Consider the following 27,796-nt stretch of genomic DNA (forward strand, 5'->3'; position numbering starts at 1 on the left):
GAGCAGCATCGGTGTCCCAAATGACTCAGATTGCTGCTGAGCCGTATCCATCGCTCGAGCCTGATCGACTACCTTGTCAAGAGTGGGTTGCGCTTTCTCTAGTAAGCGTTGCCGTATGTGGGCTGATCTGAGTCCTTGGATGAATGCCTCCCGTGTCGCTTCCTTTCGGTGTTCCTCGGCGCTTACGGCCCGGAAGCTGCCGTCTTTTCCCCAGCTGATTCAGAGCTTGCAGGAACTGATCGATTGTCTCCCGGCTGCTTGCTTGCGTGTGTTGAGAAGATGTCGTATGTATACCTCGTTCTTGGGCTTCACGTAGAGCGCCTGCAGTACGTCAATCGCTGCTTCGTAAGTGTCGCACCCCGAGAAGAGCCTGTATACGCCGGGCGAGACATGATTCACGAGAGCGGCAAATTTGTCAGCTCCCTCCGCGATGATGGTCAGATAGTGTGAGAAGGAGCAGAACCAATGTGACCATTTCATTTCTGCGTCAGTCGTGTTTGGGTCTGCGTCGAACCTCTCTGGTTTGTAGATCTTGTCCATCTTTGGTTGAGAGAGCCGAGAAAATCAAATGGAATAAATTGAAATGAGAGCGAGAGATGAACCTTCAGAGTTTAGGCTTTATTCCATTTGATTGGAGCCGCTTCTGTGGACACACCAGGAAATACAGGTTCAGCTAGGAGTACATAAGCAGAAACGTATACATGTGCAGTTAACCATTGCAGACTAATCCGCGTAAGCACGGAGTTCGATATAATCTCCATTCTCACCAGTCAATGAGCACCTTCAGTTAACGAGCATCAAGTGGACAGCCGATGTCAATAGCAATGCCCCGGGGACAATCACTCGTGCCGCAGAGAGACATCCCCTTATACGCGAGACGCACAACATGTGATCCCGCGTCATGTCCCTTGATTCACGTTAATTCACCACAACTGCGACCTTGTTCTTTGTTAATTCTCAACTTTAATCGTTGATTTCTTGGTGTTTGTGAAAACGCCTTTTTTTTTCCTCTCGATAAAGTTTGCTAACTTGTTATCTTGAGTTAGAATGGCGGGTGAACGTTTCCGTGTTGAGATGTTCGAGTCACTAACTCGTAAAAACGCTGTTTTTTTCCTTCCCTCCCAGTGAGGTGGAACTTAACGATGTGCTTTCCGCCATCGGTAACATCGTTGGTTTACATAATATTCGTGCTGCTTCTCGCATGAATAAGAAGTTTGTGGTGTTTGTGTCGGAGGAACACGTGGTCGCCACGGTGGTTGAGCATGGCCTGTTCATCGAACCGAACACTTACCTCTCTGTGTTCGCTTTACAGGCCCCAACAGTTAAAGTTAACATTAATAATATTCCACCATTTATAAGGAACCAGGACTTGTGTAACCAGTTAAACAAGTTCGGTAAGGTTGTGTCGGGGATCTCAATGGTGCCGATGCGTCGTGTTAGCGATGAATTTAAACACGTCATGTCCTTTAAAAGAGTGGTTTATATGATACTACCTGAAAAGGGGAAAACACTGAATGTTGTACTCGGTGTAAAATCGACGGGTTTGAATATAAAATGTTTGCCTCCTCAGAGGTTATGACGTGTTTTGGGTGTGGAGCTTACGGGCATGTGTAGAGTGTTTGTCCCAATGCGGTTACACCGCAGGAAAGTGAAGGTGTGGTGAGGAACGATTCTTCCTCACCACAAACTAATATAATGGGGAGAAGGTGAATCAGGAGCTGAGCCCCGCCCCCCCCCCCCACCGGCTGAGGTGTTCGACGAATTGGACTCGTCCACCCCGACCGGCGTTGGTGAGAGGGTGCGCAATTGTGACGTAATTAATCCACCCCCACCAAACGAGGAAGTGAAAGTGGTTGCTTCCTCTCCTTTACCATCCACTGTACAGGACAGTGTGGACGATATGGAGGTATTTGTTACGGATACCAGGAAAAAAGGCCAAAAAGGTCAAATGTTGATTCCTTTGATGCTGAGGAGCAGAATAAGGTCCAGATCGTGTCAGGCTCGGTGGATCTCAAAGGGACGTCTAACATTGGAAACCCCTTGGTGGTACCGGAGTTGTGTGTGGATGTGGGAACTTCGCTTGCTCCACTGGCCGACTCCGAGCGGGACACAGAGAACAGTGAGGCATCTCAGGATGTTTTAAGCGTTTGTCCTGTTTGCCAAACTTGTTCAGACGAGTTAACAGCTATGTCTGACAGTGATGGAGAAATAGATAAAGGGGAAAATCCCTGTGAGTTAAATGTCAACCCCTCCCTCACGATGATGATGATGATGATGTAAGGGTTGTAGAGGGGAAGGACATGGACAAGGCAAATTCGGAGGGGTCCGTAAACAGAGCAAAACTTTCTGTTGAGCCAAAAGTAAGTGTTCCCCAAGTAATAGGAGAGGCCATCGATGAAGTACTTGATTCAGACGAAACCTCTTCTACCCCACATTTTAGTGCTTTAAGCTCTCAAGAGGATGAAGGGGGAAATGACACAACCTTGGTGTCTCAAGAAAATGTGATTAAATTCCTGGATGATACATTCAAGAAAAGAAACGTATAAATCAAAGATTACTTCCCGAATTTACACGATTTCATTAAAACCACAAGGAGTATGATTCGTGATCCTTCTCAGGCTCACATGTCAGAGCCTCAGTTCCAAAGGTTAAGGAAATGTGTTACTCGGGCTGGTAAAGAGCTTCAAGAATAACTAACAGAATGGAGATGAAAGTAGCATTCCTGAACATCAATGGAGGCCACAGTTGTGTGCGTCGCCTCCAGGTATTTCAGCTCTTCCAAAATGAAAAAAATTGATGTGCTAATGCTACAGGAGACGCCTGCAAATCAGTCTACTGAGGATGAGTGGTGTAAAATCTTTCAAGGTTGTCTTTTTTCTCGAGTGCGCTTGTTGAGGCCAAGGCTGGTGTGGCAATAGTGTTGCATCCTCGACTCCAGCCTTCGGAGATAACTTGTAAGGAAATTTGCAAAGGTTACTTACTGTCTGTGCAATTTGTCAGTAGTAACCTAAAGATTTGCATGACAAATGTTTACTGTCCTAGTGCTAACTCTGAAAGAGGTGCCTTTCTGTACAAGTTGGCTGAGTTTGTAAGCACCATTGATTTAACCATGTTGTTGTGTCTGGGGGGTGACTACAACTACAACTGCACCCTCAACCCACAACTTGATCGGAACAATTGTGAGCCTCATCCACCCAGTGCAAGGCCTTTGGCACAGCTCGTCAAAAAGTTTAAACTGGTGGATGTGTGGCGGGTACAAAACCGTAATATCCGTCGTTATACATGGGTTTGTGCATCAAGAAATGTTTTGACGATGGCTTGCCTCTACAGATTTTATGTTAATCATGAAATGGTAAACATTGTTAAGAACTCTTATATAAGGCCGTCTGGTTTTTCCGATCATTACATGATTGTTATGGTGTGTGGCTTTCCTCATTATGTCTGTGGAAGTGCATATTGGACTTTTAATTTGAAACTTTTACAAAGTGCACATTTTATAGAAGCTTTTAAAATGGTATGGGAAAAATGCGAGTCACCAAAGGGTTCATATTTGAACTTAAAACAATGGTGGGACTGCACAAAGTCCCAAATCAAATGTTTTTGCCAACAATACTGCTCTTACAGCACATACAATGCTTTTGGTGTGATATCTGCTTAAAAAAACGATATACTTATCTGTGAGCAGAAAACTGGATTGTCTCTCATGAATGTCCAGCAGTTGTCGGTGAAAAGCACCCTTCTGGCTGAAATGGTGAAAGAGCGGGCGGCCGGTGCATTCGTCTGACTGCGGAACGAAAAAATCCAACTTGACACACCAAACAAAGGGTTCTTCGATTTGGAAAAAATGGTCAAGACCTCTCAACAAATCCATGCTTTGTGCTCTTCTGGTGGCGATTTGTTGACCTCCCAGAGTGATATCAAGCATGAACTACAAGACTATTTTTCTAAACTCTTCGCAAAAAGAGCTTTGAATGAGAACAGAACATGAATGCGATGCTTGAACAGCTCCCTTCTCTGTCTGAAGACCAACAACAATATTGCTTGAGCCTGACATTTGTCTTGGAGAACTCACTGCTGTGCTCAAGGATAGCAAGGATGGGAAAGCCCCTGGACTAGACGGCCTTCCGGGTGAATTTTAGAAGGCTTTCTGGGACATTCTCGGCCCTACTCTTCTTGAGGTCTTTCAGGAGAGCGTTGAACAAGGTGAATTGCCATTCATCTGCCGGAGGGCAGTTTTTGTCTCCTCCCGAAGAAAGAAAATCTACATGAGACCGCAAAATTCGTGGCCTGTGTCACTCCTCAACACGGACTATAAAATATTGTCAAAAGCACTTGCAACCCGTCTAAAGGAAGTCATCTCCTTCTTGATTGGCACTGATCAATCATACTGTGTTCCAGAACGTTCCATATACGATAATATTTTTTTGGTGAGAGACTTGATCAGTCTCAGTCGAATCACATCTCCTAGTTTTGGTTTATTACTTTTAGATCAAGAAAAAGCTTTTGACAGTGTTAACCATTCTTTTTTGTTTGATGTATTGAGGAGAACAGGGTTTGGGGAAAAATGAATTGCTTATGTTAAGTTATTGTACAAAAATGCATCTTGCCTGCTGAAGGTTAATAATAGTCTTTGTTACCCCTTCCCCTTTCAGCGAGGCATCCATCAGGGCTGTGCGCTATCAGGCATGCTCTACAATCTTTCCGTTGAACCTTTATTAGTTTTACTTCGGAACTCAGTGTTAGGAGTCTCTCTTTCACAAAGCTCCAAAGTCGTCGTTTCAGCTTGTGCTGATGATATTTGTGTTGCTCTTGCAAATCAAAAATATGTTTCTGAGGTCTCTCGTTGCCTTACCCAGTTTGAGCTTGCTTCTACTGCAAGGGTAAATTTGAAAAATAAGTATAGCTTTTTGGGTGGGCCCCAGATCGCCTTCCTTGTCCCTGCCTGTTTTACCAGGAGGAATACAGTGGAGTAGTGAGGGGTTTAAATATTTAGGCTTATTTCTAGGAATTGAAGTGTATGAACAAAAAAATTGGGAGAACTTCCTGGAAAACATTAAATTGAAACTGGCAAGGTGGAGAAGATTGTACCAACTTCTCTCGCTTAAGATACGGGTGTCAATCATAAACAACCTGGTGGTTCCATTTATTTGGCCTAGAGTTATCGCACTTGAACCTCCGAGATACTTGGTCACAGGCATTCAGAGGGTTCTGACTGATTTTTTCTGGGGTGCCCACCATTGGCTGGGCCCAGACGTGGTCTGCAGACCTCGAAATGCGGGTGGTCAAAATCTGATGCATATCCCAAGTCGGATAATGGCATTCCGAATTTCCACGATTAAGCGCCTACTTTACAGTGTGTTCCTTGACGACCTCTCACAAACGCCTGGTTGCAGAAAGTGGAAGGTCTGAAATATGACCTTGAACTTTTCCTCATCGACCTGCAACACGTTGACATGTCTCAGCTCCCCAGTTTTCATCAGAGCCTTTTGAGTGCTTGGCAAGTCCTCGGAGTGCAACGTTTAGAGGTCTCATACGATGCCCATAAGTTTGTACATGAGCCATTAGTTCGGTATCCTTTATTCTCTAGAATTTCAACCTCCAGGTCGTTTATGCATTGTTTCACCAGTGTTGGAATGAACAGAGTGTGAGACCTGTTGCATCCATCCTTGAATGCCTGGCTACCTGTAAGCTCACTTTCATTAAAAACTGGTGTTCGTTCTGCTCGTATTGTGGAAAATGTCTTGAAAGTAGTAATTCAAACCTTTCATAGACTAAACATAGGGTGGACTGGGGTGGATTAAGTGGTAGACTCATGTCTCTATTTCCCTGAACTTCAAATTGCCTCAAAAAACAAGAGGGTGTGTTCTCCTCAAACTTAGAGGAAATTGGTGTTTCACGTCATGGGGAAAACGGCTATCTACAACATATGTCTGGAAGCATGTTTACCTGGTTTTACAAAAATGTTGAAAAATCGGTGGAATGAGACCTTACCCGCTGGAGCTTTTTTAACTCCAGTGTTGAACAAAATGTATAGTTCTCCAACTCTTGGGCGAACTGGAGACCTGAATTGGAGACTAGCGCATCAAGCCCTGGTCACACAGACATTACTCCATAAGTTTAATTCTTTTGTTCTAATTTCTTGTCCTTTTTGTGATTTGATTGAAAATGTTGCCCACGTTTTTATTGAATGTAAGAGATTGGTACCCCTCTTTCTCTTCCTTCAACAGCTTTTCTATAAATTTAATTTTGTTTTTTCCTTTCCAGTCTTTATTTATGGAATCGGGGGGAATTATAAAAGTAAACCAGTCCTCTCGTTTTTGTCTGTTCTGTTGGGCATTGCTAAACTGGCAATTTATAAAACCAGGAAAGCAAAATTGAAGGGGGAAAATGCAAATGTGCTTTTGTGCTTTAAAGGTATGGTTTTGGCACGAGTAAAAAATGGAGCAGGCTTATCTTTCGAGCCTGGATATTGTGGGTGATCAAGTACACTGATGAGGTTTTGAGTTTCTTTTCGCGATGGAATCTGTTTGTAAAAGTGTAAAGTACTTACACTTACTTTTTGCATATATGTATTATTCTGTGGTGGTTTTAACATGAACAGACACCCTTGTTTGTATTGCTTTTGTTGGCTGCTCTTAGAGCACCCTTATTCTGGACATTTCCATCTGTCTGTCTGTCCACGAAACTTTGGTCAAGCCTAGGGGCTAAACCACTCAACTGATTCCAATGCAATTTGGTAGGTAGGACCAATATTTCTGGGAATCGTGTGCTTTCGAATATGGGACCCCGGGCCCTAGCAACGGCCCTTTAAAGTGGTCAAAAAAATCGAAAAAAAAAATCGAAGCTTAGAGTTCTGTGCGCAATCTATCTAGCTCCCTTCATGCCAATTTGCAGCCCTAACAAAAAATATTTGTAGGAGGAGATAGGTTTTGGGCGAGTAAATGTCGAACATTTCAGAAACGGTTAATTGCGAATATCTCTAAGAGAAAGAGTCTGATTTTGATGAAACTTGGGTGAAATGTGTACAATGTGGCTAGCATGTACACAAAAATGAATGGTTGCTATGCACACCTCTGTTGCTTAGCAACAGCTAAAATACTTCATCGTACATTTTACACTTATTGTGGACTGTACAAAAATCAATACCTCCAAAACTGGACTGCCGAGGGACCTGTTTTTTTTGTGTCCTCGGAGAATGTCTTACAGCATCGTATAAAAAAATAAAATCTTTAGCGAATGGAAAAATGGAATTACCAGGGCTGCCATTTGTTCGAGTCTCTTTGGAAACATGCCTGAAATTTCACAACGAGGGTTTCTGGGCGCAAACTAAGAGGGCTGTGATAATCATATTTAATGTGCTAAATTGATTGATAGCATGTACATGAATATCGGTTAGTCGCGTCGGCCAGCTTTCCATCTAGAGCGAGCAGCCATGTCGCCTACAGGCTTGTTGAATTTATTTTTGCTGTAAAATCGTTTGGATTTGTTTTTATGGAGTGTTCTTTTTCTGGTGTGTTTTGATACTTTTATAATAAAAGCGTACAAAAGTCTCTCTCTGCCTCTGGACACATCCAGATGGTGGTTATGGCTGGACGGTGTTTGTCTCTGGACTTCCTGGGCAGGGTTGAACTCCGGTTGTTTCCAGGCGGTGTTTTTGTCCATACGGGAGTTTGTCTCTGGACATGTCCAAGCAGTGTTTGTCTCCAGCCAGCTTGGCTCCAGAAGCATCTGGGCGATGTTTGTCTCTGGATGCATCCGGACGGTGTTTTTCTCTGGGCACGTCCGAGCGGTGTTTGTCTCTGGGCGCGTCCGAGTGGTAATTAACACTCCACCGCACTTCTGCCTTCTCTTCCTCTCACCTCACACTGTCTTCCCTTCCCCCACCTCTCCTCGATCCCTCACCCCTCCCCACTCCCCTTCCTCCTCTCTCTCCCCCACCCCTCTTTCCCTCTTCCCCCCCTCTTTTTCTCCCTCCCTCTTTAGTATTCCCGTCAGTGAAGCGATTGGTGGTATTTGCTGATATATAATATGTAGATACATTGCAATGCATTAGTTTGAGTTATTTTCAGTTTTGTGGTGCTGTTGTCCGTTTAAACATTTTTGAAAGTTGTGGGGAATCCAACCCTTGCTGAATCATACCAAAGACTGAAAAAATGTGCTGCTTCATTGCTTGTCGGTCAGCATTTAAAAAGGACAGAGTATGGGCAAACAACTATAGGTTGGCAACCACTGCACAGGCTGGATGGGTCTAAAGGCCTTCTTCTTTCAAGTTCCTTGTAAGGGAACTTGCATTATTATTACTATTGCACATTACTTTGTGGAAAATATGGGCAAGTGCACCACCACATTTGGGAAAGACTGTACAGTATTTTTTAATAGTCGAATACTCTCACTTTGTGCCTCCATATGTTGTTGCTGCATCTCGCGTGAACAAGGAATACATGTTTATTATCTCATTTTTCAAGTAACTGTATGAGCACTTGGAGATGTAAAAGGGATCATTCCATTGGTGCATATTGTAAATATTTGTTCATATCCTAGCTGAGGTGTATCATGTGTTTTGGGCTGGTGGTACAAAGGGCTGTGGTTCTTACCGACACAGCGTAAGCACCCAGGGTGATGGACAGGAGGGTAAGGAAGCTACGCATGTCCTGTCCAGCCCGACGTAGAGCGCCTGTGAGCAAGCTGAGCTTGGGATTGAGACGCAGAAGTTGCCACATCTTTGTTGTGGCAAGAAGAACAATAAGGGAAAGCAGGTACCCCAGAGCTGCATCGGAGAGGGCGGCTTGGTAGAAACTCACAAACCTGTGAAGAGATGCACACACTTGAATTATTTAACCTCTCTTATCGGCCCAATGGTAAAAGTTATCCACCTAACTGTGTTTCACATTCCTCCTATTACAGTGTGCAGTTAATTGGTCTGACGTTTACTGTTAATTGGTTGTTCTTTGCTAGACTTTCTCGTGCTACCACAATCGCTCCACAGATTACAAGAAGGTTATCAAATCAATGCAATTCAACAAATATGCCTGCAAGTCAGAAATCCTGTGATGTGTTTGGTATATGTCAAACCTCAAATGGAACACGTCCTTCAATCCTGGACAATGTCACCGTCTCACCCTGTTGCTCGGGAAGCGTTGTCAAATGAATCCACAGGTCTGTTTCCGTGGTGGGCTGGCAGGATAGCCGAGAGGTATGCACACTCGCCTCTAAGCTGTCGAGCTTGTGTTCGAATATCAGCCAAGCTATAAACTGCCATTCCTGTGTTTTACAGGCAGGGTGATTCATCAATGTGTGTGCCATTCATTCCTTGGATGGACATTAAACTGGGTGTTCTGTCTGCTGGCAATAGTTGGTGGACGTTAAAGATCCAATGGTGTCCTTCGCCAAGAGTAGGCGAGAACATTCCATATTCCTGCCCTAACCTACAGAGGGCATTGATTGCATCAGTGGCACAGCCATGCCCTTAGCCAATGATGCTACCCCATAGCCTTATGTTGCATTCGAAAAGAAGAAGTGGATTTCCATGTTCAGTGACTTGAACTGCTAGCCCTCACCATCGGCCATGAGGTCTCCTGGACGAACCACAGAGCAAAACTGGCCTCCAAAGCCAGCCACAGATTCAGCATCCTCTGTTGATCAAAGTCTTTCCTTGGAAAATCAGAGCTGTTCACAATCTGTCTCCTGGATTCTGGGATTCTATAACTCTCAAAATTATTTGAATCTCCCATGACGAGGCCAAAGCACAACGTCTGTTTATTTCACATTGCAGGCAAGTTGGCGTCTGTTTTCTACTATCTATTCTCTAATGCTGCTCCCTTTGTTCTATCAGGCCTCCGACCCTCCCTTGCAACTCCAGGATGCATGCGTTCTTCCAGTAACCCCCTTCTGATTAAACTTCCAAAATCCATGCTGACTGCACACCTCACGCCTTTGCTCCTCGTTTCTCTCATCAATGGATCCGTCTTCCAGAGGCCGTTCTTTCTCACTCTTCTCTCTGGAACTTCAAGCAGACAGTGGCCCACCACATCATGTCATCTCGCATCCTAACCCATGATTTATATTACCCTCATTAACCCTTCCTAAGCCAACCCTCTTACTTGCCCCCTCTTTTTTTTCTCTTTCCTTTCCTGTTCATTTATTCCCTTGCTAGTTGTGTCCATTTGTTGCCCCACTAAACCACTGTTAATTTAATAGCCTCACTCTTGTAAAAAAAAAAAAAAAGACATAAAATGTCATCGCTCCCGTTGTTTTTGTAATTTTGCTGTACGGAGTTAAATGGCTAGCCCATATTTATGTTCAACTAAAATGGCCACCAGTCTACCAGCTGGCCATCTTTGATCAGATCGCAAAATAAAGTCACTTGCACGTGTACGCCATCAAGTGCTGTTCTTTTGCCTAGTTTAAAAAAAACCGGACCATGCATGCCTGAGAAATGGTTGGGGACATATTTAAGTAACAAAATGGCCACCAGTCGGCCATCTTGGATCTGATCTCAAAAAATTGACATGCATATGTAAGCCACCATTCATTATCTGTGTGCCAAGTTTGAACCACATTGGTAAATGCGTGTCTGAGAAATGGTTGAGGACGTGTTCAACATCAGGTTTTTTTTTACAACTAAAATAGCCACCAGTCGGCCTGTCGGCCAACTTTGATCAGATCACAAAACAAAGTTAGGTTCAAGTGTATGCCAATCGTGTACTATGCTTGTGCCATGTTTTGAGCAAAATCAGACCATTCATATCCATGAAGTGGTTGGGGACACGTTTACGTAACCAAATGGCCACCAGTCGGCCATATTGGATCTGATGTCAAAACAAGATGACGTGCATATGTACGCCATCATTCATTATCGGTGTGCCAAGTTTAAACAACATTGGTAAATGCTTGTCTGAGAAATGGTGGAGGACATGTTCGACACGGGTTTTTTTAACAACTAAAATGGCCACCAGTCAGCCATCTTTGATCGCGTCACGAAACAAAATGATGTGCGTATGTATACCATCACGTGTTGTCTTTGTGCCAAGTATGAATAAAATCAGTCCATACATGTCCGAGATATGGTTGCGGACTCACGCACGCACACACACGCACACGGACATGAAAATCGAGACCAAATACATAAGCCCCCGTTTGGGACTAAGTCCAGCGGGGGCTAATAAACCTTGATATAAGAGACAATAATACTTCATGAAAGAATGTGGACGATCGAGATGGTTCAAACAAAAAAAGTCAAAGTATCATGCACAAAAAAAAAAAAAATCCTTTATCATGAAATATTTGCAGTCCTCATTTCTGTCCAGAAATTGAAAGCTTTTTGGTTGAAATCTAAGGGGGGAGGGGTAAGTGTCATGCAAGCTAAACGAACAGTTGACAGACAATTATCATGTGGTTTTGATTCTTCTTCCCAACAAGTCCCTTTTTTTTAATACATAGTCGAGGCTCGTGGAAGAGTTGGAATTAGTTCACTGAATTAGTAATACAATTAGTGCATTTCAGAGCAAAATGTAATATCATTGAGCAAATTCATGTTTAAAAAAAATATATATATTGGTTACCATGCATGCCATAAACATAAATGAGAGGGAGCTTTTGCAAATTTCCCAGTACAGTATAATCCAAATGATCTTTAGACAAGCTAATGAGTCTAAAGTTCCAAGTCCTTGGTATGTGGTCGTGTGGGAAGTGAGAAAAGTACAGGATGAATATCATATCCTACATGAATTTGTTTATGATTTCATAATGTCAGGTCAGGTATGGGAGCATGCGCCGAAGAAGCGCGTCACTGCGTCCACATTCCGACAGTACTCCAGGAGCCTCCATCTGGCCATCCCCCAGGCAGAAGCCTATCTCATCCCTATCTCCATGAAACCATTATGTCCTTGTTTATGAAGCTATTAATCCACACTAAAGCTCCTCCTTGAGCTTTGATCACCGTAATAAACGAAGAGCAAACAGCAATTCAGTCAAAAAGGATTAACAAGACTCAATCGGCGACAACTTTTGTTTCTTAGCACAGTATGATCAATTACAATTGAAATATTAAATTATGAGATGGTTCAATGTTGAAGGTCATTTCAACTATGGGTTGGCCTTGGCCTGCAGTAGTGTTCCCATCTGAGCACTTCGATCATGATGCTTAGAACCCCCATTGAAATCCTTGCAATTAGTCTTCTAATTTGCAATCCACCTTAAAGTAGATTAATGTCTTTTAACGTCTTTGCCATCCTTGTGATACAGGTACAAGTTCCCCCAGGAGCCTTAAAAACTGTCTGGAAAAAAAAAAAAAAAAGGAAAAGCATTCTTGAGGAAATGTAATGAAGCATGAAGATTTAAAATGGTTTGATTAGCTGAGAAAGTAGGTAAATTGTCCAATGACAAAGCAGCTCATAATGGGAGAGGCTAAAAGTAGGTGAGAATTCTTAAAGATAAGATGCATGCCAAACAACAGAAGACATCCAGAAACCACAACAGCAAACTTAAGGGAATCGTGAAAAGGCCGCTCGTTACCTGTCTGGCTGTGCCCGGAATAAAGCAATATCTCTCTGGGCATAAAGTGTACGCTGGACGAAGAAGGCCAGAGCCGTCCAGCTAAGCACGATCAAGGCAGTGTCGACAAGGTTCCAGTGACCGCGCAGAAAACACCACCCTTGAGCTCGAATCGCCTTCACCTGCACAATCCAGTGACAGTCACATGTCCAATCACATTTGTGATTTATTTATATTTTCAACTCATCATGCACTTGTACTGGCGTAAAGCATGATGCGAGCAAGAGTGAGTGACTGTACCTGCATCACCATGTAGTAGATGATGAAAAGAAAGTAAATTATTTCAGCAGTGACAACAAATATGTGCAGACCAGCAGTATTCTGATAAAGACGTAAGCTGTGAAGATCCATCCATGATAGGAATCCACCTGTTGATAAGATCATAAAAATTATAGTGACTTGACATAGGTCTGAGATCGTCCAGTATGTGGACAATTTAGTAATAATGGAATTTTATTGTTTTACTGTAATTTTCCCTCTTGTACTCAGAAATTTCATTTTATTTGAATTCTGATGTATCTTGCCCTTGATGTGGTGCCATAACTGGTTCTCACATAACATGCTCAGGATCATGTGGAGTTGGCATATTTGATGTTATGGGTTGAAATACAGACAAAGGGAACACTATTAAGATTTTATTTGTTTTGGCTGACTGGGTAACTCGGACGTAGCATACTTGTGTTTGAGCTGTCTCGTTTGGATTCAATCCCAAGCCTGATAAATCGTCGTCCCGGTCCCTTGAAAGCAGGGTGTCACATCACTTAGTTGATGCAGTCCTTCAGTAGGATGGACCACGTACTGTATGTACTCATATTGTCAAGAAAGCAGAAGTTAAAGTTTCATGTCCTAGTATTTTTCTGGTGAGCGATTAATATCCTTGGCACCGTTTGAAAAGAAGAGGCCATTGTGTATTGGCTTCCTGTCCGAATTCAAAATTCCTGCCCTAACATTCAGGGGACACTGCATGAACAGCACAGCCACACATCAGTTATTATGCAATTAACAGAATTTAATCCTCGTCAAATATATCCATTCGTTCAAATAAAGTAAACTAATCTAATTCCGGCAGACAATGCACCTCCACTCTTTTGTCCCTTTTTCCTCCAGTTTGTGGGACCACCTTCCCAAGTCCTTTCAATCCCATTCTTACATCCAGACCCAGTTCTTCAAATTGGTGGTGTACCACCATCTGATTATGTCATCCCCTATCCCCAACAGTGATCATTTTTACCATTAACCCTACCTAGCCCAACCCTCTCACTTGCAGATTACCGTGTTTCCAACCATCCTTTCTCCTTTTAACTCCTTTATTTACTCCTTTGCTTGTGATCCAAATATGGCCCTCCTGTTCCAACGTCAGGATGTTGCCTTTTCACACTGTCAACCACGCTCTTCCATGAGACTCAATTTTGTCAATGCATAAATTTATATAAGGAGATGATTTGGATTTTAAAACTTTTGTAACTCGAGATAGTCCTAGAATAATTAATCCCATGCACGAGTGTGTTGCCAACAAAAATTGCTGCTGACTCACTAATAATGTTCGGACATGGAGTAATCTGCTTATTTCACCTGGTGTGGTCTGCAGATGGTGCCAATCCCAACTATGTGGTTGACTCGAAATGACCTTGCCTGTGGAAAACAAGCTGAGCTTAGACCCTGGTTTGCTGACTTCTTCCACTCAAGCTATCAGCACGTTGCTATCAACAGAATCCTCTCATCTGTTTTCGCAATCGAGGATGGAGTGTCCCTAGGAAGTGTCTTTGGCCTATACCTGTTCATAATGTACCTCAATGACCACTAACATGCTCGAGAAAACCCTGTTTTCCCATTCACAGACGACTCCTCTCTGCTGACCTGGAAAGGAAAAAAATTCTGGTCTAATCCTTGAAACATGTATTTCTGGCCAGGCAAATATATTCTCACATCGGAAGGATTATATTATTCAATTCACCTTTATATTTCCACAATCAATTACTGGAACGAGTTCAGTACCTCTTGAACTGTTGAGCCTCAAGAGCAGGTATGACCTCTCTTGGTATGGCCATATATCAAAGCTGGCCTGTAAAGCCATCTGCAAGCTGGGCATCCTCCACCATGCCAAGTTATTCCTTGGAGAATATGAACTTCTCACAGCTTACAAGCCTCTGTCTTTAATTCAAGGGGGTACGCCCTGGCTTCGCATCTGTCTCTCCTGGTTGCTATAAAGTCCAAACTTCTCAACATCACTGGCATCTCATAAAAACCAGTGGGAGTAAAGGGCCTGATGCTGTCTAACTGCATTCAAGTTGGTGATCTCTGTTTCGTACTATGTCTCTTCAGGCCTTGCTCCCTCTGCTCTTTCATCCCTCCATCCCTCCCCATTCTCTCTTTTCCCAATTGTGGGACAACCTTCCTCAGTTTGTTCAACTCCAATCTTCCTCAAGTGGTTCAAAAGTTGGCAGTACACCACCACCTACATCAGCCGTCATCAATCACTACCTGCAATCTTTTCTCTCCTCCGGTTTATATATTGTTGTTTTTTTTTTTTTAATCTCATCTCTCCTCTCCTGCTCCTGTTTGCTCATCCTATGGTTGCATCTACATGTTGTCCCAACTGCTCCAATATTAGTGTGTTGCCTTATCCCTGTCAACTCGATCTTCCCTGAGCCGAGACCTTTGCAGACAAAAAAGTCAGGGCAATTTGGGGCATGCACAGAAATGCTGCCTATATTCCCAAAGTGACAGATGATTATAATAATATCTCACCAAGTCCGCTGTTCTCCAGTATGAGGGTGGCCACACAGAACAGGTTAACATTTGCGTTGTAAATTGTAAATTCAACAAACAGCGCCCGAGTCTGTGTGTCCAACCAATTGGTACGATGAAGGTAGTTGAGGGTTCTGGGAAGACAGACAGTACAGTTAAAATTGGATAAGACTTCCTTCAAACCCAAGCTCATTGCACTGCAGTTGATGTAAAGATATTATTTGGGGTTGGTGGGGGGGGAGGAGGGGAGTGTATATTATAAACGATTATATTGTTATCTGATAGATAAAACTCTTGCTAACCACTGACTGACTTACTCACTCACCGATATTAAAGATCGGTACCGTCCAGGTGACGTAGAGAGGAACCTGAAATTTTATGTACCGATGGATATCGAAGTCAGTACATCAGGAAACATCGTAGAATCGTCGGACAACATCTTTCAATGAAAATAAAAATAAACGAAAATGAATAAATGAAAAAAAAATGCAGGTGAGCGACCTGAGACTATAGGGAAGCACGGTAATTTTTTGTGCCATTGGACATCGAAGCTGATAAAGCAGGAAAAAAAAAATCACAGAACCATTGGAAAGCATCCACAAATGAAAATATAAATAAATGAAAAAAAAAGAAAAGAAAATAAATAAATGAAAAAAACAAATGCAGGTGATTGACCCGAGACAATGGGGAAGCACGGTTCGTTATTGCTTACAATGTGTAAGCACACCCCGCTAGTACAATACAAAAATAACTGCAATAGCACTCGCTAGAGTGCATACATACCTCCACCAGGCTAAACAGTTTATTTATTTTTTTGTATTGCACTGATTGGCCGGATCTGCTTCCTGAACTTAACCAAAATCAAGTCAGCTTGTTCTTGTCTCCTACCTAACTCATCCACCAAGTTTTGTCATAACGTATCCAAAACTTTTTTGAAATATCGTGCTGTTTATCGTTTCTGGCGCTATATCTAAATAATGAAGAATTACTTTTAAAAACAAAATTTTCTCGTATCCATATCCGGATCTTCACCAGAATCTTCTTACTATAATTCACTGTCTGTCTGTTCCCAGGTACCGCAAAAACGGCTGTACCGATCGCAACCATTTTTTGGCTGTGTAATCCTGGGACCTCTTGGAGTAAAATAGACATAACTATAATAACATGACCCCCTTGATGGCTCCCGAAGGGAGCAGGTGCTTCTATTTGTCTTGAATCAATTGAATCAATTTGTCGAATAGTTGAATCAATTTGTTGAAAAATAGCAGTTGAATCAATTTGTCTTTGTCAAACACACAACCTGTCCGCCAAATTTCGTGCGAATCCTTCCATAACTTTTTTGAGATATCCTACTCATAGACAGACAAGCAAACAAGCCAAGGGTGAAAACATAACCTCCATCCACCTTCGATGGCAGAGGTAATAATTAATTAGCTTCCTCGCTTGGAAACGCTTCCCCAACCGGGCAGTGTTTTTTTTTTTTTTTTTATAAAACTAGCCTATCCTAGTTTTATAATAACTCGAAGCACCCGCTCCCTACGGGAGCCCTCAAGGGGGTCATGTTATTATAGTTATGTCTATTTTACTCCAAGGGGTCCCAGGATTACACACCCAAAAAATGGTTGCGATCGGTTCAACCGTTTTTGCGGTACCTGGAAACAGACAGATGGATGGATGGTGAATTATGGTAAGATGCCAATTTGAATAGGCCAAGGTTTTATTTTATTTTTTGTTCTTGTTGGCACGATGGTTCATCGAGCATGCATCGTATTGCTTCGCATACATGACGAAACAACTTCATTGCACTTTCTGTACTTGTTTCACCCTTCTCGAACATGTGCGGTGAAGTGCACAAGGGAGTGCTCAAAGAAACAGCACTCAAAACCATCTGTCTATTCATGCAGCTCTTCAGTTTTTGAGCAGATGCCGTATAGTTGGGAACAAGGAACTGGTAAAAGCACAATTGCGTTGAGCTTTCAATATATGAAAAAGATACTCCCTGACCGGCAAAAATTATGGAGATCAAAGTGGATGAGACGTTTGCAAACTGGCAACCTGAAAGCAAGCAGGTCATTTGAACTTCTAATGGCTTGTTCAAACTGGCTGTTTCTTGAACCCATTCACTGTTTGATTGGGTTTATTTGAACAAAATGTGGGGAGGTAATTTAAGAGAATGTGCTGATAGCAGTGGAGAGTTGAGAGAGAGAGAGAGAGAGAGAGAGAGGGAGAGAGGGAGGATTGTGCGAGAGTTGAGTAGCAAATAAGTCAAGCCACAGGAAAAGTTGGGCAGCGTGAGGACTCAGTCCGCGTGGGGAGTCAGTCCGCATGGGGGTCTAGTAGTGAGCCTTCCACGACAATATACTGTATATTGTACTGGATGGCTTGAAAGTTAGTTTTCCTCTCCCCAGTAAAGCATTCCTTCGTAAACTCTTTTAAAATACAGGTTTTATTGCGCAGTACTTGCAGTAATTAATCAGTCATTGCATTTGAATGCATTCCATCATTCTCTTGCACCACTGAATTTGTCGCCAAGTCCTTTCAGACATTTTGTGTCGCATTTGTGGAGTCACCTGTTGTTTGGCCTGTGTATGTCCTTCCATGCACCCAAACACAAGCCACCAAGCACTCTTTGACACTGTAACAACTAAAGAGACTTTCAGGCCACCATGTACATACTTATTACCAAATATCAGAAATGTAGAGATGGAAGTGTATCCTGAAGCTGTTGTGTATCAAGGGCTTGAACCACTGAAATAAAGAGGGTTTATCACAATGTTATTTCCACGATGTCCTTGTGACTTACCTCACAACACAAACGGACAATGCCTTTCGTTTAAAGGTTTGCTTGACTCGTAACATGTGATCTTAATTAAGAGCAGTGGATGAAAGGAAGATTTAAAAATGAATGATCAATCAACAAACCTCTGTGCAGTTGCCTTGTCTGTGCCAAGATCCAGTGCGTAGCCGCCCCCTCGATACAAAGCAAACCGACCCCAAACAGGATACGATCTGAGTTTAGAACTACCTCGATATTGCCAAGCAGTATTCTTCCAGCTACCATCTGTTGTGATGCCCACAAGTTTTGACTCCCCATCAAGAGTCAGGGCCTCTGTGGAATGGTCGCGCAGTGCTGCTGTATCATTGTCAGAGACTGGAAGAAGCCAGCCATCCCCAACATAATCTCGGCGGTCCTCTTTCTCCCATGAATATGGTGCACGACAGTTTGGCACTTCAGAAACAAGCGAAGATGGCGGTTTACACGAGTGGTTGGAGATGCGCACCTGGCGCAGGCGCACACCCCCAACGAGGAACGACGTACCATCTGCAAGAAAACCTGTTGGGCAACCAGAAAAGAAAGGCAGGTTAAATAAGATCTTGGTGGAATCAGTAGAAATAAAAAAAACAAAGAAAAGAAATCGTACAATATAATGACTTGTGCAACTTCTGCATACTAAATCCTGGGACCTTCGCTCGACCACAGGCAAAATGCTAAAACTATTTCATAAACTCCATCATAGGTTACACTGAAGTATCGAAACGTTTACCCTCTCGTCCTTAATGAAGTCAAGTTATTGTAACTATATACTTGAACGTGAGATCATCACTAAACCATTGTACAATATCGCCAAACTTTATTCACTTCTGCCTTGGTTCAGTCGAAGCTTTGTAAATTTTTTTAGTCCACCTCATGATTCAAGGGTTATTATTGAAAAATTGCATCCCCAAACCTGAACCAAAATTGCATGGAAATTTAATCACTTCTTCCCCGTCTCACTTTGAACTGATGTTGAACTGATGACGAAACTGACGAAACTTTGAACTGATGTTCAAAATTTTAGCATCGTACGACGAGGCGTTTTCCCAGTGAATCAACCAGACGGACATACACAGGTGGCTAACATCATGAGACTTCTCAAAAAATTGTGCCAGAGAAAGTTCCGAAATTTTAACTGACCAGGATTTTGGCCAAACAGGCCTGAGAGCAGAGAGCTGTTTGCCCAGTGATACATGGCCCGATGACTCAGCACCTCTTCACCTGGAGAGCCCAGACTCCTGGAGATAGCACGGTTTAGATGGAAGGCATTGGGGTCACGCTGTCCATAAACCACAAGTAGCAGCATCCATAGGAAGCAAACATAAGCTGGGGGCAAGGTCAACGGCAGGATATGGATTTGTGGAAAGCATTGGTTAAGACTCATTGAAATAATTATTACTTGGTGAAAAAAAAATTTCGCCAAGTATATTGGACTGCCATGTTTATCTGTTTGTCTGTCTGTCTGTCTGTCTGTCTGTTTGTCACACGATTTTTGGCCACAGTTTTCAAGTAATTGATCTGAAACTTTTTATGTGTCGGTGATCAGCCAAGGACACCAACACTTCATCTTGGTGAAGATCCGAATCTGTATCTAAGAATTTCTCAAATGGTTCTTCACCATTGAGAGATGGGGCCAAAAACGAATTATAGCACAATATCTCAAAGAGTTATGAATGCATTCACACGGAACTTGGTGGACAGGTTGGGAGTGCCACGAGGAAGAATTGATTCAATTTTGGTGAAGATCTGAATCCAGATCTGGATACGCGAATTATTTAATTTTAAACTGATTCTTTACCATTGAGAGATAGGGATAAAAATGATATAGCATGATATAAATTAGAAAATGAACAGAATAGAACATCATACATATATGTGGAAAAATTACATTCCCAGACAAGGAATTTAATCCAGGTCCTCTGACAAACCATACCAAGGCTCTGCCATCTGAGCTATCTGGGTGACCCACTGGCTGAGTAACGCAATTCTTCCACATACTGTATACAAGTGCCACTCTCTTTCCCCCACTGCTTCCGGGGCACTCTGCCAACCATAGGAGCTGCTCGGGCCTGTTTTCGAGAGGGTCTTCCCCCTGTGGGGGGACACATCCATGTCCGCTATTAAACACCTGGTGGGGAAGGGTTAGGGGATACCCTGCTAGGGTTAGGGAGTTGGTAAAAAAGTGGGTATCCGCACTTCACACTAGTCAAGGTGCTTGGACCAATGACCCAAAAAGCTTCATCCACTCCTTTCTGAATTCCTTGTTTTGCCCTAGTTATGTTATCTGCCCCCCCCCCCCACTTCTTATTAATCTATTATTTTGCATCCCAATCATTCCTCAATTCCCTATCATTGTAAACAGTTGTGGAAATAGGGTTAACTTAAGGTTTTTTTCAGTTCGAGTTCGATGTGAGATTTTAATTATGCTCGAGTCTCATTTTACGGCTCATTCTCATCGGAAATTGTGCCTTTGGGGAGTGTGGGGTGGGGTGGTAGGAGGTAGATAAACAGTTCTAAATTTATTTATTTATTGCACACTGTGTAAATTATTGTTGCATTCAAATTATTCTGTACAAACCAGTGCTTGTGGAGTTGCTTTCTGTTCCTGCTCCTGGGGTAGCTATGCAAAGCAACAAAAACTGAAAAAAAACTTGCGCTACAATAAAAATACTTAACCAATCAAGATCAACCAAGACTTAGCTAATGTGGCTGTGGCCAAGGCTCTAATCACGTGACAATATATGATTCGTAAGTATATATATATATATATATATATATATATATATATATATATATATATATATATATATATATATATATATATATATATATATATATATATATATATATACACAGGGTGTCCCAAAAGTCACCTCGGGATTTAGAAATTAAATAACATTTCTGTTTTTTCATAATTTGTTTATCTTTTCTTTTCAGAATTTAGATTAACATTTGGAAATTACTCATGGAAAAATTCACAACTGAACAAAGAACCAAAATCGTGGAATTTTATTTTAAATTTCATCAATCAAGTATTCTCACCCAAAGAGCATGGACACCGAATAATTTCACTAAATTCAGAAATTTCTTGGCCATCACGTTCTCCTGATTTGACGCCTCCCGATTATTTTCTTTGGGGTTACCTAAAGGAGCGTGTATACATCAATAAGCCCCATACAATTCAGCAGCTCAAGGACAACATCTGTGCAGAAATTCGAGGGCTGCAGCCAGAGTTATTGTCCGCTGTTATGGAAAATGCTGTCGAAAGAGCCCGTCTCTGCGAAGCCAAAAATGGAGGACATCTAAGCTGCATCATTTTTCATAAATAAAGCAAATTTATCTTTTGTAATTTATCCATTTTGTAAATTTTATTTTGGTATTAAAATAATCATAAATTATTAAAAAACAGAAATGTTATTTAATTTCTAAATCCCGAGGTGACTTTTGGGACACCATATATATATATATATATATATATATATATATATATATATATATATATATATATATATATATATATATATATATATATATATATATATTTGAAGTTAAAATAAAATCGATCACTGGAGTGGAAGGTTTACTTGTTTAATGTTTCAAACTCTTACTGGAGCCCATCATCAGAGACAGGTTTAAAATACATACATATCCACAGTGTGTCATTGAAACACAAAGTCAAAGGTCAATCATCATGTTTGTTGGCACCTGAGTTAACATCACATTGCCGATTAACTAATTGCCACTAATTACTTCATTGATTTGTGTTGTGCTTTGAAAGTGGTAATTAACAATATCCATCCTGTTTGCTGGTGTTTTTGCTTGAGGACGCAATGCCTGATGAGCCTGATGTAAATCATCATGTCTATCGATTGAATTATCATGCAAATTCCAATCCTCTTGCAATTTGTCTGGACGTTTGATTGTCCACTTCTCCGATCACCTCATCCTCAGCAGTCATAAATTGATGGACTTGCCCGATGCTGTGTTTTGCGACCTGGGAGAGGTGGTCCTTTCTCCATACGGCTAACTGGTATTCATGTAGCCTTGTTTTCAGTTGCTTCAAGGTCTCTCCAATGTCGTGGGCTGTGCAATTGCTACCATGTATTTTGTATATATAATGAACAATTTATCCTCCCGATTATAATCGGTCCTTCAGTTCCGTAATCAGTGTATAATGCTAGCCTCAGGTCTGTGTGCCATGCAGACTTCAAACAGGACTAAGAGGTAAATTAGTCACGTATGGGAGGACGTGCCAAACTTTGGTTTGGGTTGTGTGACTTGCCGTCTCTTCTCCTCCACATACACTTATTCATGAAACTGTTTGGGTAACCATTTGTACTTATGTTGGTGCACCTTGAGCTATTCTGAATATCTCATTCGTAGATCAAGATTCTGATACAAGCAATGCCAAATGAATTATTATGTGGTGACATCTGCAGGGTCACTCAAATCTCTTCACTTCAAATTTGAGTGCTTGCATGCATCTTGAGGAAGTATTCAACCTTGTTTCTCCTGGGATATCCTTGAAAAATTAAACACCCCTTTCAGCCTTAGATTGGGTTTTTTTTTTTTTGAAAGCCATGTCTTTTCATTTAAGCCTTATAAAGCTGAAAATGTCAGAGCAGGCTCAGAATGAGGTCATACAGACATGAGTAAAGTGTTGTTGAGAAATACCTCTGATATAGCCAGTATAACATCCTCAGGATTAATTAAGTATTTTTTACATCTTTGTTTCCACCATACTTTACTTGATAAGTGCATACATACCCAAAATCTCACGGAAGAGTGAATACATGCGTTGTTCGAGTTGTCGCTTCTTCTTTAGGTCCTTAACGTGCTGTACTGATGGAGGCTGGTACACGAGGCTCTCGCGGGCTACCTGGCAGCCCGCGCCAGGTAAGTGAAGCTGCCCTAAAGTGCACAGGGTTTGGAAGTCACAGCTTTGATTGCTTGCTTGAGAGGCACATCTCTGATTTGAGAAGCATATCCTTTGAAAGTTAAAAGCATGAAGATTTTTCCTATAATGTCAAAATTGTCCATGCGCATTCATGCACAATGTACCGAACAAGTTAAAATAGGTAAGATTGAGCAAAAGACTATGACTTAAAGTACTCTATCAATAAAAACAAACTTTTCCTCCCCTTCTTCCCAACTAATGATGTCAAACACTCCAACCAATAAATTATGTAAAGAGCAAATTCACTGAAAAGGTAAAAGAGGATAAGCAAGTTGTGGCATCCTGAATGTTGTAAAGTACTGGAGGATTTTGATCCGTTATCCCAGTCCGTCAGGAACACAACTGTTTGGGTTTGATCAACTTTTGTACTGTAATTGACCCTCGTCGATTTTTATTTAGTTAAATTATTTTTTTTTTGATGTGCTACAACTTTTTTATATCAATTTTTATTTGCATGCCCTTTCATATGTCCCTAAAGTCGAATTTTTACAACATTTTTGTGGTACAAGTTTTTTTTAATATTCAGTTCAGTTTATTTACGTTTAATAAAAAACACGACCCCAAGACTGCATGGCTCGGGTCTAATTGACCCGAGGTTGGCAAAATGAGTACCAGCATGCTGGTTTACTGTGTCGGAGTGCGACCTGACCATGATTGTACCAAATAGCCAAGGAGACTGCTTAAGCAGCACCAACACTCTGCACAGAGTATGGTCCCAGTGGATGGATGGATGTTACAAAATATCACATGATCTGTGAGGTGTGTCTTTTGCCTTTTTGATTGCCTTGTACAGCACAAACCTTTCCTGCATCCTTCTTCATCGACATTGTTTTGTGATTTTTTTTTTGTGTTTTTACATTTTGAAATGATTTCCCGCCATGTTTCTCCCTTTGACAAAGGTAAGTTCATTTTTAGTCTCATTATTTCCTAACTTATGAGGTTTATCTTCTGTGGTGTAGATAGACTGGACACTAGAGGGTGCGATGATAGGGTGTTCGGGGAGAGAGAGGTCAGGAGGTGTACAGTGCAAAGCTTGTTACGTTCTGATATTCGGTTGAATAAAACCGTTGGAGAAGACTGAATTCCTCATTCTTGGAGTATTTTACGACACAACATCTTTATGTGCTTTTTCCTGCATTTGTTCAGCCCTGCAGGCAGGACGGCGAATTTTCCGTTCAGTTTGGTCAGTCTATTTTGTATTATTGTACACCGCTCCTTCCAGAAGCCATATCCAGGCCATCCTCAATAGACCAACTACTAAATCCTCAATAGGATTCCCAAAAGGAGTGGGAAGGGGAGGGGGAGGGATGATGTTTCGCATTATTCACATATACACTCAAACAGCGAACCAAGGAATATTTACCTCTGCCACCGAAGGTAAAGCAGGTTATGTTTTCACTCCTCTCTGTCTGTTTGTTTGTTTGTTTGTCTGTTTGTGTGCAGGATATCTCAAAAAGTTGTGGATGGATTCGGATGAAATTTGGCGGAGAGGTTGGGTGTGTGACGAGGAAGAACTGATTAGATTTTGGTGAAGATCTGGATCCGGATCCGATGACTTGAATTCTTGATTCTTCACCATTGAGAGATGGGGCTAAACTAATATATAGCACAATATCTCAAAAAGTTGTGGATGGATTCGGATGAAACTTGGTGGACAGGTTGGGGGTTTGATCCTGACAAATTGATTTGATTTTGGTGAATATCCGAATCCTGATCTGGATACGAGAATTATTTAATTTTGAAAGTGATTCTTCCCCATTGAGAGATAGGGACAAAAACAATATAGAGCATGATCTCTCAAAAATGTATTTCATTCAATATGTTCTCGTTGATCAGCCATTACATGGTGGAGGGAGGTATGCGCTCAACTGAGTGCCCTTCTAGTTTTCTTGTTTTTCTTGTTTGTTTTTGTTTGTTTGTCCGGGCGATATCTCAGCCATCCTTTGAGCTCGGAAGCTGAAATTTGGGGACAAAAGTGAAGATGTGCTTCGGCAAAAACATTTTTTTAATTTTTTGATTAATCAATTAATTGATTAATTTCCTAATTGTTATCGATTTATTAATTCCTTATTTATTTTCTTTCTCATCTGTGCAATATATTGGGCATCCTTTGAGCTAGTAAGGAAGATGATATTTGGACATGATGGTGAACAAGTGATTTGGCCACAAAGGGTGTTTTTGATTTATTGATTAATCGATCAATTATTCATTTTTTGATGAATTCCTTAATTTTCAGTTACAGATTTAGCTGAAACAGTTGTGGGTTAGGTTTCCTATTCGGCAATTGATTGAGAAATCAATTGTTTTATGACTTATTTATTTTAATTACTGAATTAATCACTGAATCAATCAATTATTGTACCATGCTCACTCCAAATCTGTCTCCATATGCTGCAAGGCGAGTCAGTATAATTTGTACACATTTAGAGCAGAAGTACATTTGTACACATAAACTAAGTATCATTTGTACATATTTATCTCAGAAGTGCACTGCTCCCTCCCAATTCCATCTCCACGTGCTGCACAGTGGCATTACAGGGTACCATAGGTGCCCTGGCAATGGTTTCTTTTTGGTTATATGGTTTCTCTTTGTGAGTTTCAAAGCAAAATAGATTTCATAACACCCGATTTGCAAGCCATTTGCTGTGTTAACATGTTTTCTAAATTAGGTCAGGTCAGGTTCGATCTGTGACCTGCTGCAGGTACCATGTAAACCTGTACTAACCTGTTCCATGGTCGGGTTGTCGGCGACTAAACCGTCTCCCCCACCAGGTTTTCTGGTGAGGGGGGTGTTTGGATATGGACACCCAGCAGGATTAAAAACAAAACCTGTCAAAGGGCAGAGGAGCTCCTTGTGAGCCAACGGCCATCCATATCTAGTGCCCAACTGTGTCTGCGGACGTCCTCCTGCAGTTGGGTTACTTTTTATGAGGAGCTTGGTGGCAGGATTTGCACTCCGGCCACCGTAAAACCCTTCATTCCGCAAAACGTAAAAACGCAAAAAAAAATCTGAAAACCCACTCCGTGGGAGTACCTCCTGTGCAGCTTCCCTTCGCAGGGCAGCTCACCGGATGATGGGATTGGGGCAAAGCCTTCGGGACCCCCAATCTTTGATAGGAGGGAAACCACGGGGTAACATCCCTGGGTCAGATTGCGGGAGAGTGTGTCGGAGTGGTGCTGAGGTGTTGTCCACCAGACGGCGGTCTCCTTGGGTTAACCTGAGGCGGTCCCTTCGGGTGGGTGCCTGGAATGTCCTATCCCTAAGAGAGGATGATCACCTGTCTCTGTTATCATCTGAGCTCAAGCGTTTGGACATCGGGATTGCAGCTCTCTCTGAGGTTCGGAGACCGGATTGCGGCGAGATAATGGTGGGTGGTTACACCTACTATTGGTCTGGTCACTCTGATGGTTACCATACCCAAGGAGTTGCTGTAGCTGTGTCCAATAAGCTGACCCCAATGATAATTGAGGTAACACCGGTCAACGAGCGTATTATGAGATTAAGGATTCGCCACTCCTTAGGTGTCATTTCCCTGGTCTCTATTTATGCTCCGACTGAGGCGAGTGATCTCACCGTGAAGGATGCATTCTACGCCACACTCGAGTCTGTGGTTGATCAGTGCCCCAGACGAGATACACTTCTAGTCTTGGGGGATTTCAATGCATCGACTGGAACTGATAGGGATGGTTATGAGGTGTGTGTTGGTCCCCATGGGTCAGGAACTATGAACCAGAATAGCACTAAGTTCCTTGACTTTGCAAGAAGTCATGGACTTAGGGTGGCTGGTTCATGGTTTCAACACCCACAAGCTCATCGCTGGACTTGGTATTCCAACGCTGGCGGTGTGGCAAAGGAGATTGACCATGTCCTCATTGACGGTCGTTGGAGGATGATCCAGAACTGCAGGGTCTACCGGAGTGCTCAGTTCCTCAATACTGACCACAGGCTTGTTGTAGCAACTCTAAAGCTGCACCTTAAATCCTGGAGAATGGTACCATCCCAGCCGAGGCTGGATGTTGCCAAGCTCAGGGATGAGAGAGTAGCTGAGGAGTTTGCGAACAGGCTGAGTGGACACTTGGGGGGTCTGGGTGCTTTGGGGGGTCCTGAAGAGTTGTGGAGCGCCTTCAAGACCACCGTCCTTGATGTTGCCGGTGGATGCCTTGGAACTCACCGCAGGGCAAAGAAGAATTTTGTCTCTCGAGGGACACTGGATACCATTGACCAGAGTCGCAGGGCCAGGCTGAATGGCAGAGCTGAGCTGTTCAGGGAGCTGAGGCGTAAAACTGTATGTGCACTGAGGGTGGACAAGGAGGCCTATGTGCGAGGAATCTGTGAGGGGGTAGAGCATCACCTGTGGACAGGTGATTCTTGTCGCGCTTACAGGGGAATTCGCGCATTACGTTCATCCAAGCCCATCCCTTGGAGCACTGCAGTTAGAGCAGAGAGTGCTAGGCTCTTGACAGAGGAGTCTGAAGTGAAGGCCCGCTGGGCCGGTTACTTTGAGCGGTTGTACCAGGCTGATCCCCCAGCTGTCGAGTTGGACGTCAAGGGTGTTACAATCCCTGTTGCTGACCCTCAAATCAACTGTGGTCCACCTACGCTTGTGGAAACACGGGCTGCGGTGAACCAGTTGAAACGGGGCAAAGCTCCAGGGATCTGTGGCATCCATGCCGAACTTCTCAAGGCTGGTGGAAATGCTGCACTCGTGTCGTTGCATGCAGTT

At 42.5% G+C, this 27,796-nt stretch overlaps 1 protein-coding gene across 2 annotated transcripts in view; it reads right to left on the minus strand.

The window, feature by feature from the left end:
• PKD1L3 (polycystin 1 like 3, transient receptor potential channel interacting) overlaps window positions 1-27,796 on the minus strand; it is a 232,144-nt gene that overhangs the window by 16,060 nt on the left and 188,288 nt on the right. For both annotated transcript variants that reach the window (XM_085887936.1, XM_085887934.1), the window contains exons 35-41: window positions 22,883-23,026; window positions 19,256-19,441; window positions 18,223-18,634; window positions 15,301-15,434; window positions 12,793-12,920; window positions 12,514-12,674; window positions 8,595-8,805 (exon numbers count right to left, since the gene is read on the minus strand). In XM_085887936.1, the coding sequence (XP_085744062.1) occupies window positions 8,595-8,805; window positions 12,514-12,674; window positions 12,793-12,920; window positions 15,301-15,434; window positions 18,223-18,634; window positions 19,256-19,441; window positions 22,883-23,026 (1,376 nt within the window). The remainder of the gene's footprint in view (window positions 1-8,594; window positions 8,806-12,513; window positions 12,675-12,792; window positions 12,921-15,300; window positions 15,435-18,222; window positions 18,635-19,255; window positions 19,442-22,882; window positions 23,027-27,796) is intronic.

This window comes from Eptatretus burgeri, chromosome 7 (genome assembly GCF_056783735.1).
Source record: "Eptatretus burgeri isolate ZD-2024b chromosome 7, Ebu_testis_v1, whole genome shotgun sequence".
Lineage (NCBI taxonomy): Eukaryota > Metazoa > Chordata > Myxini > Myxiniformes > Myxinidae > Eptatretus > Eptatretus burgeri.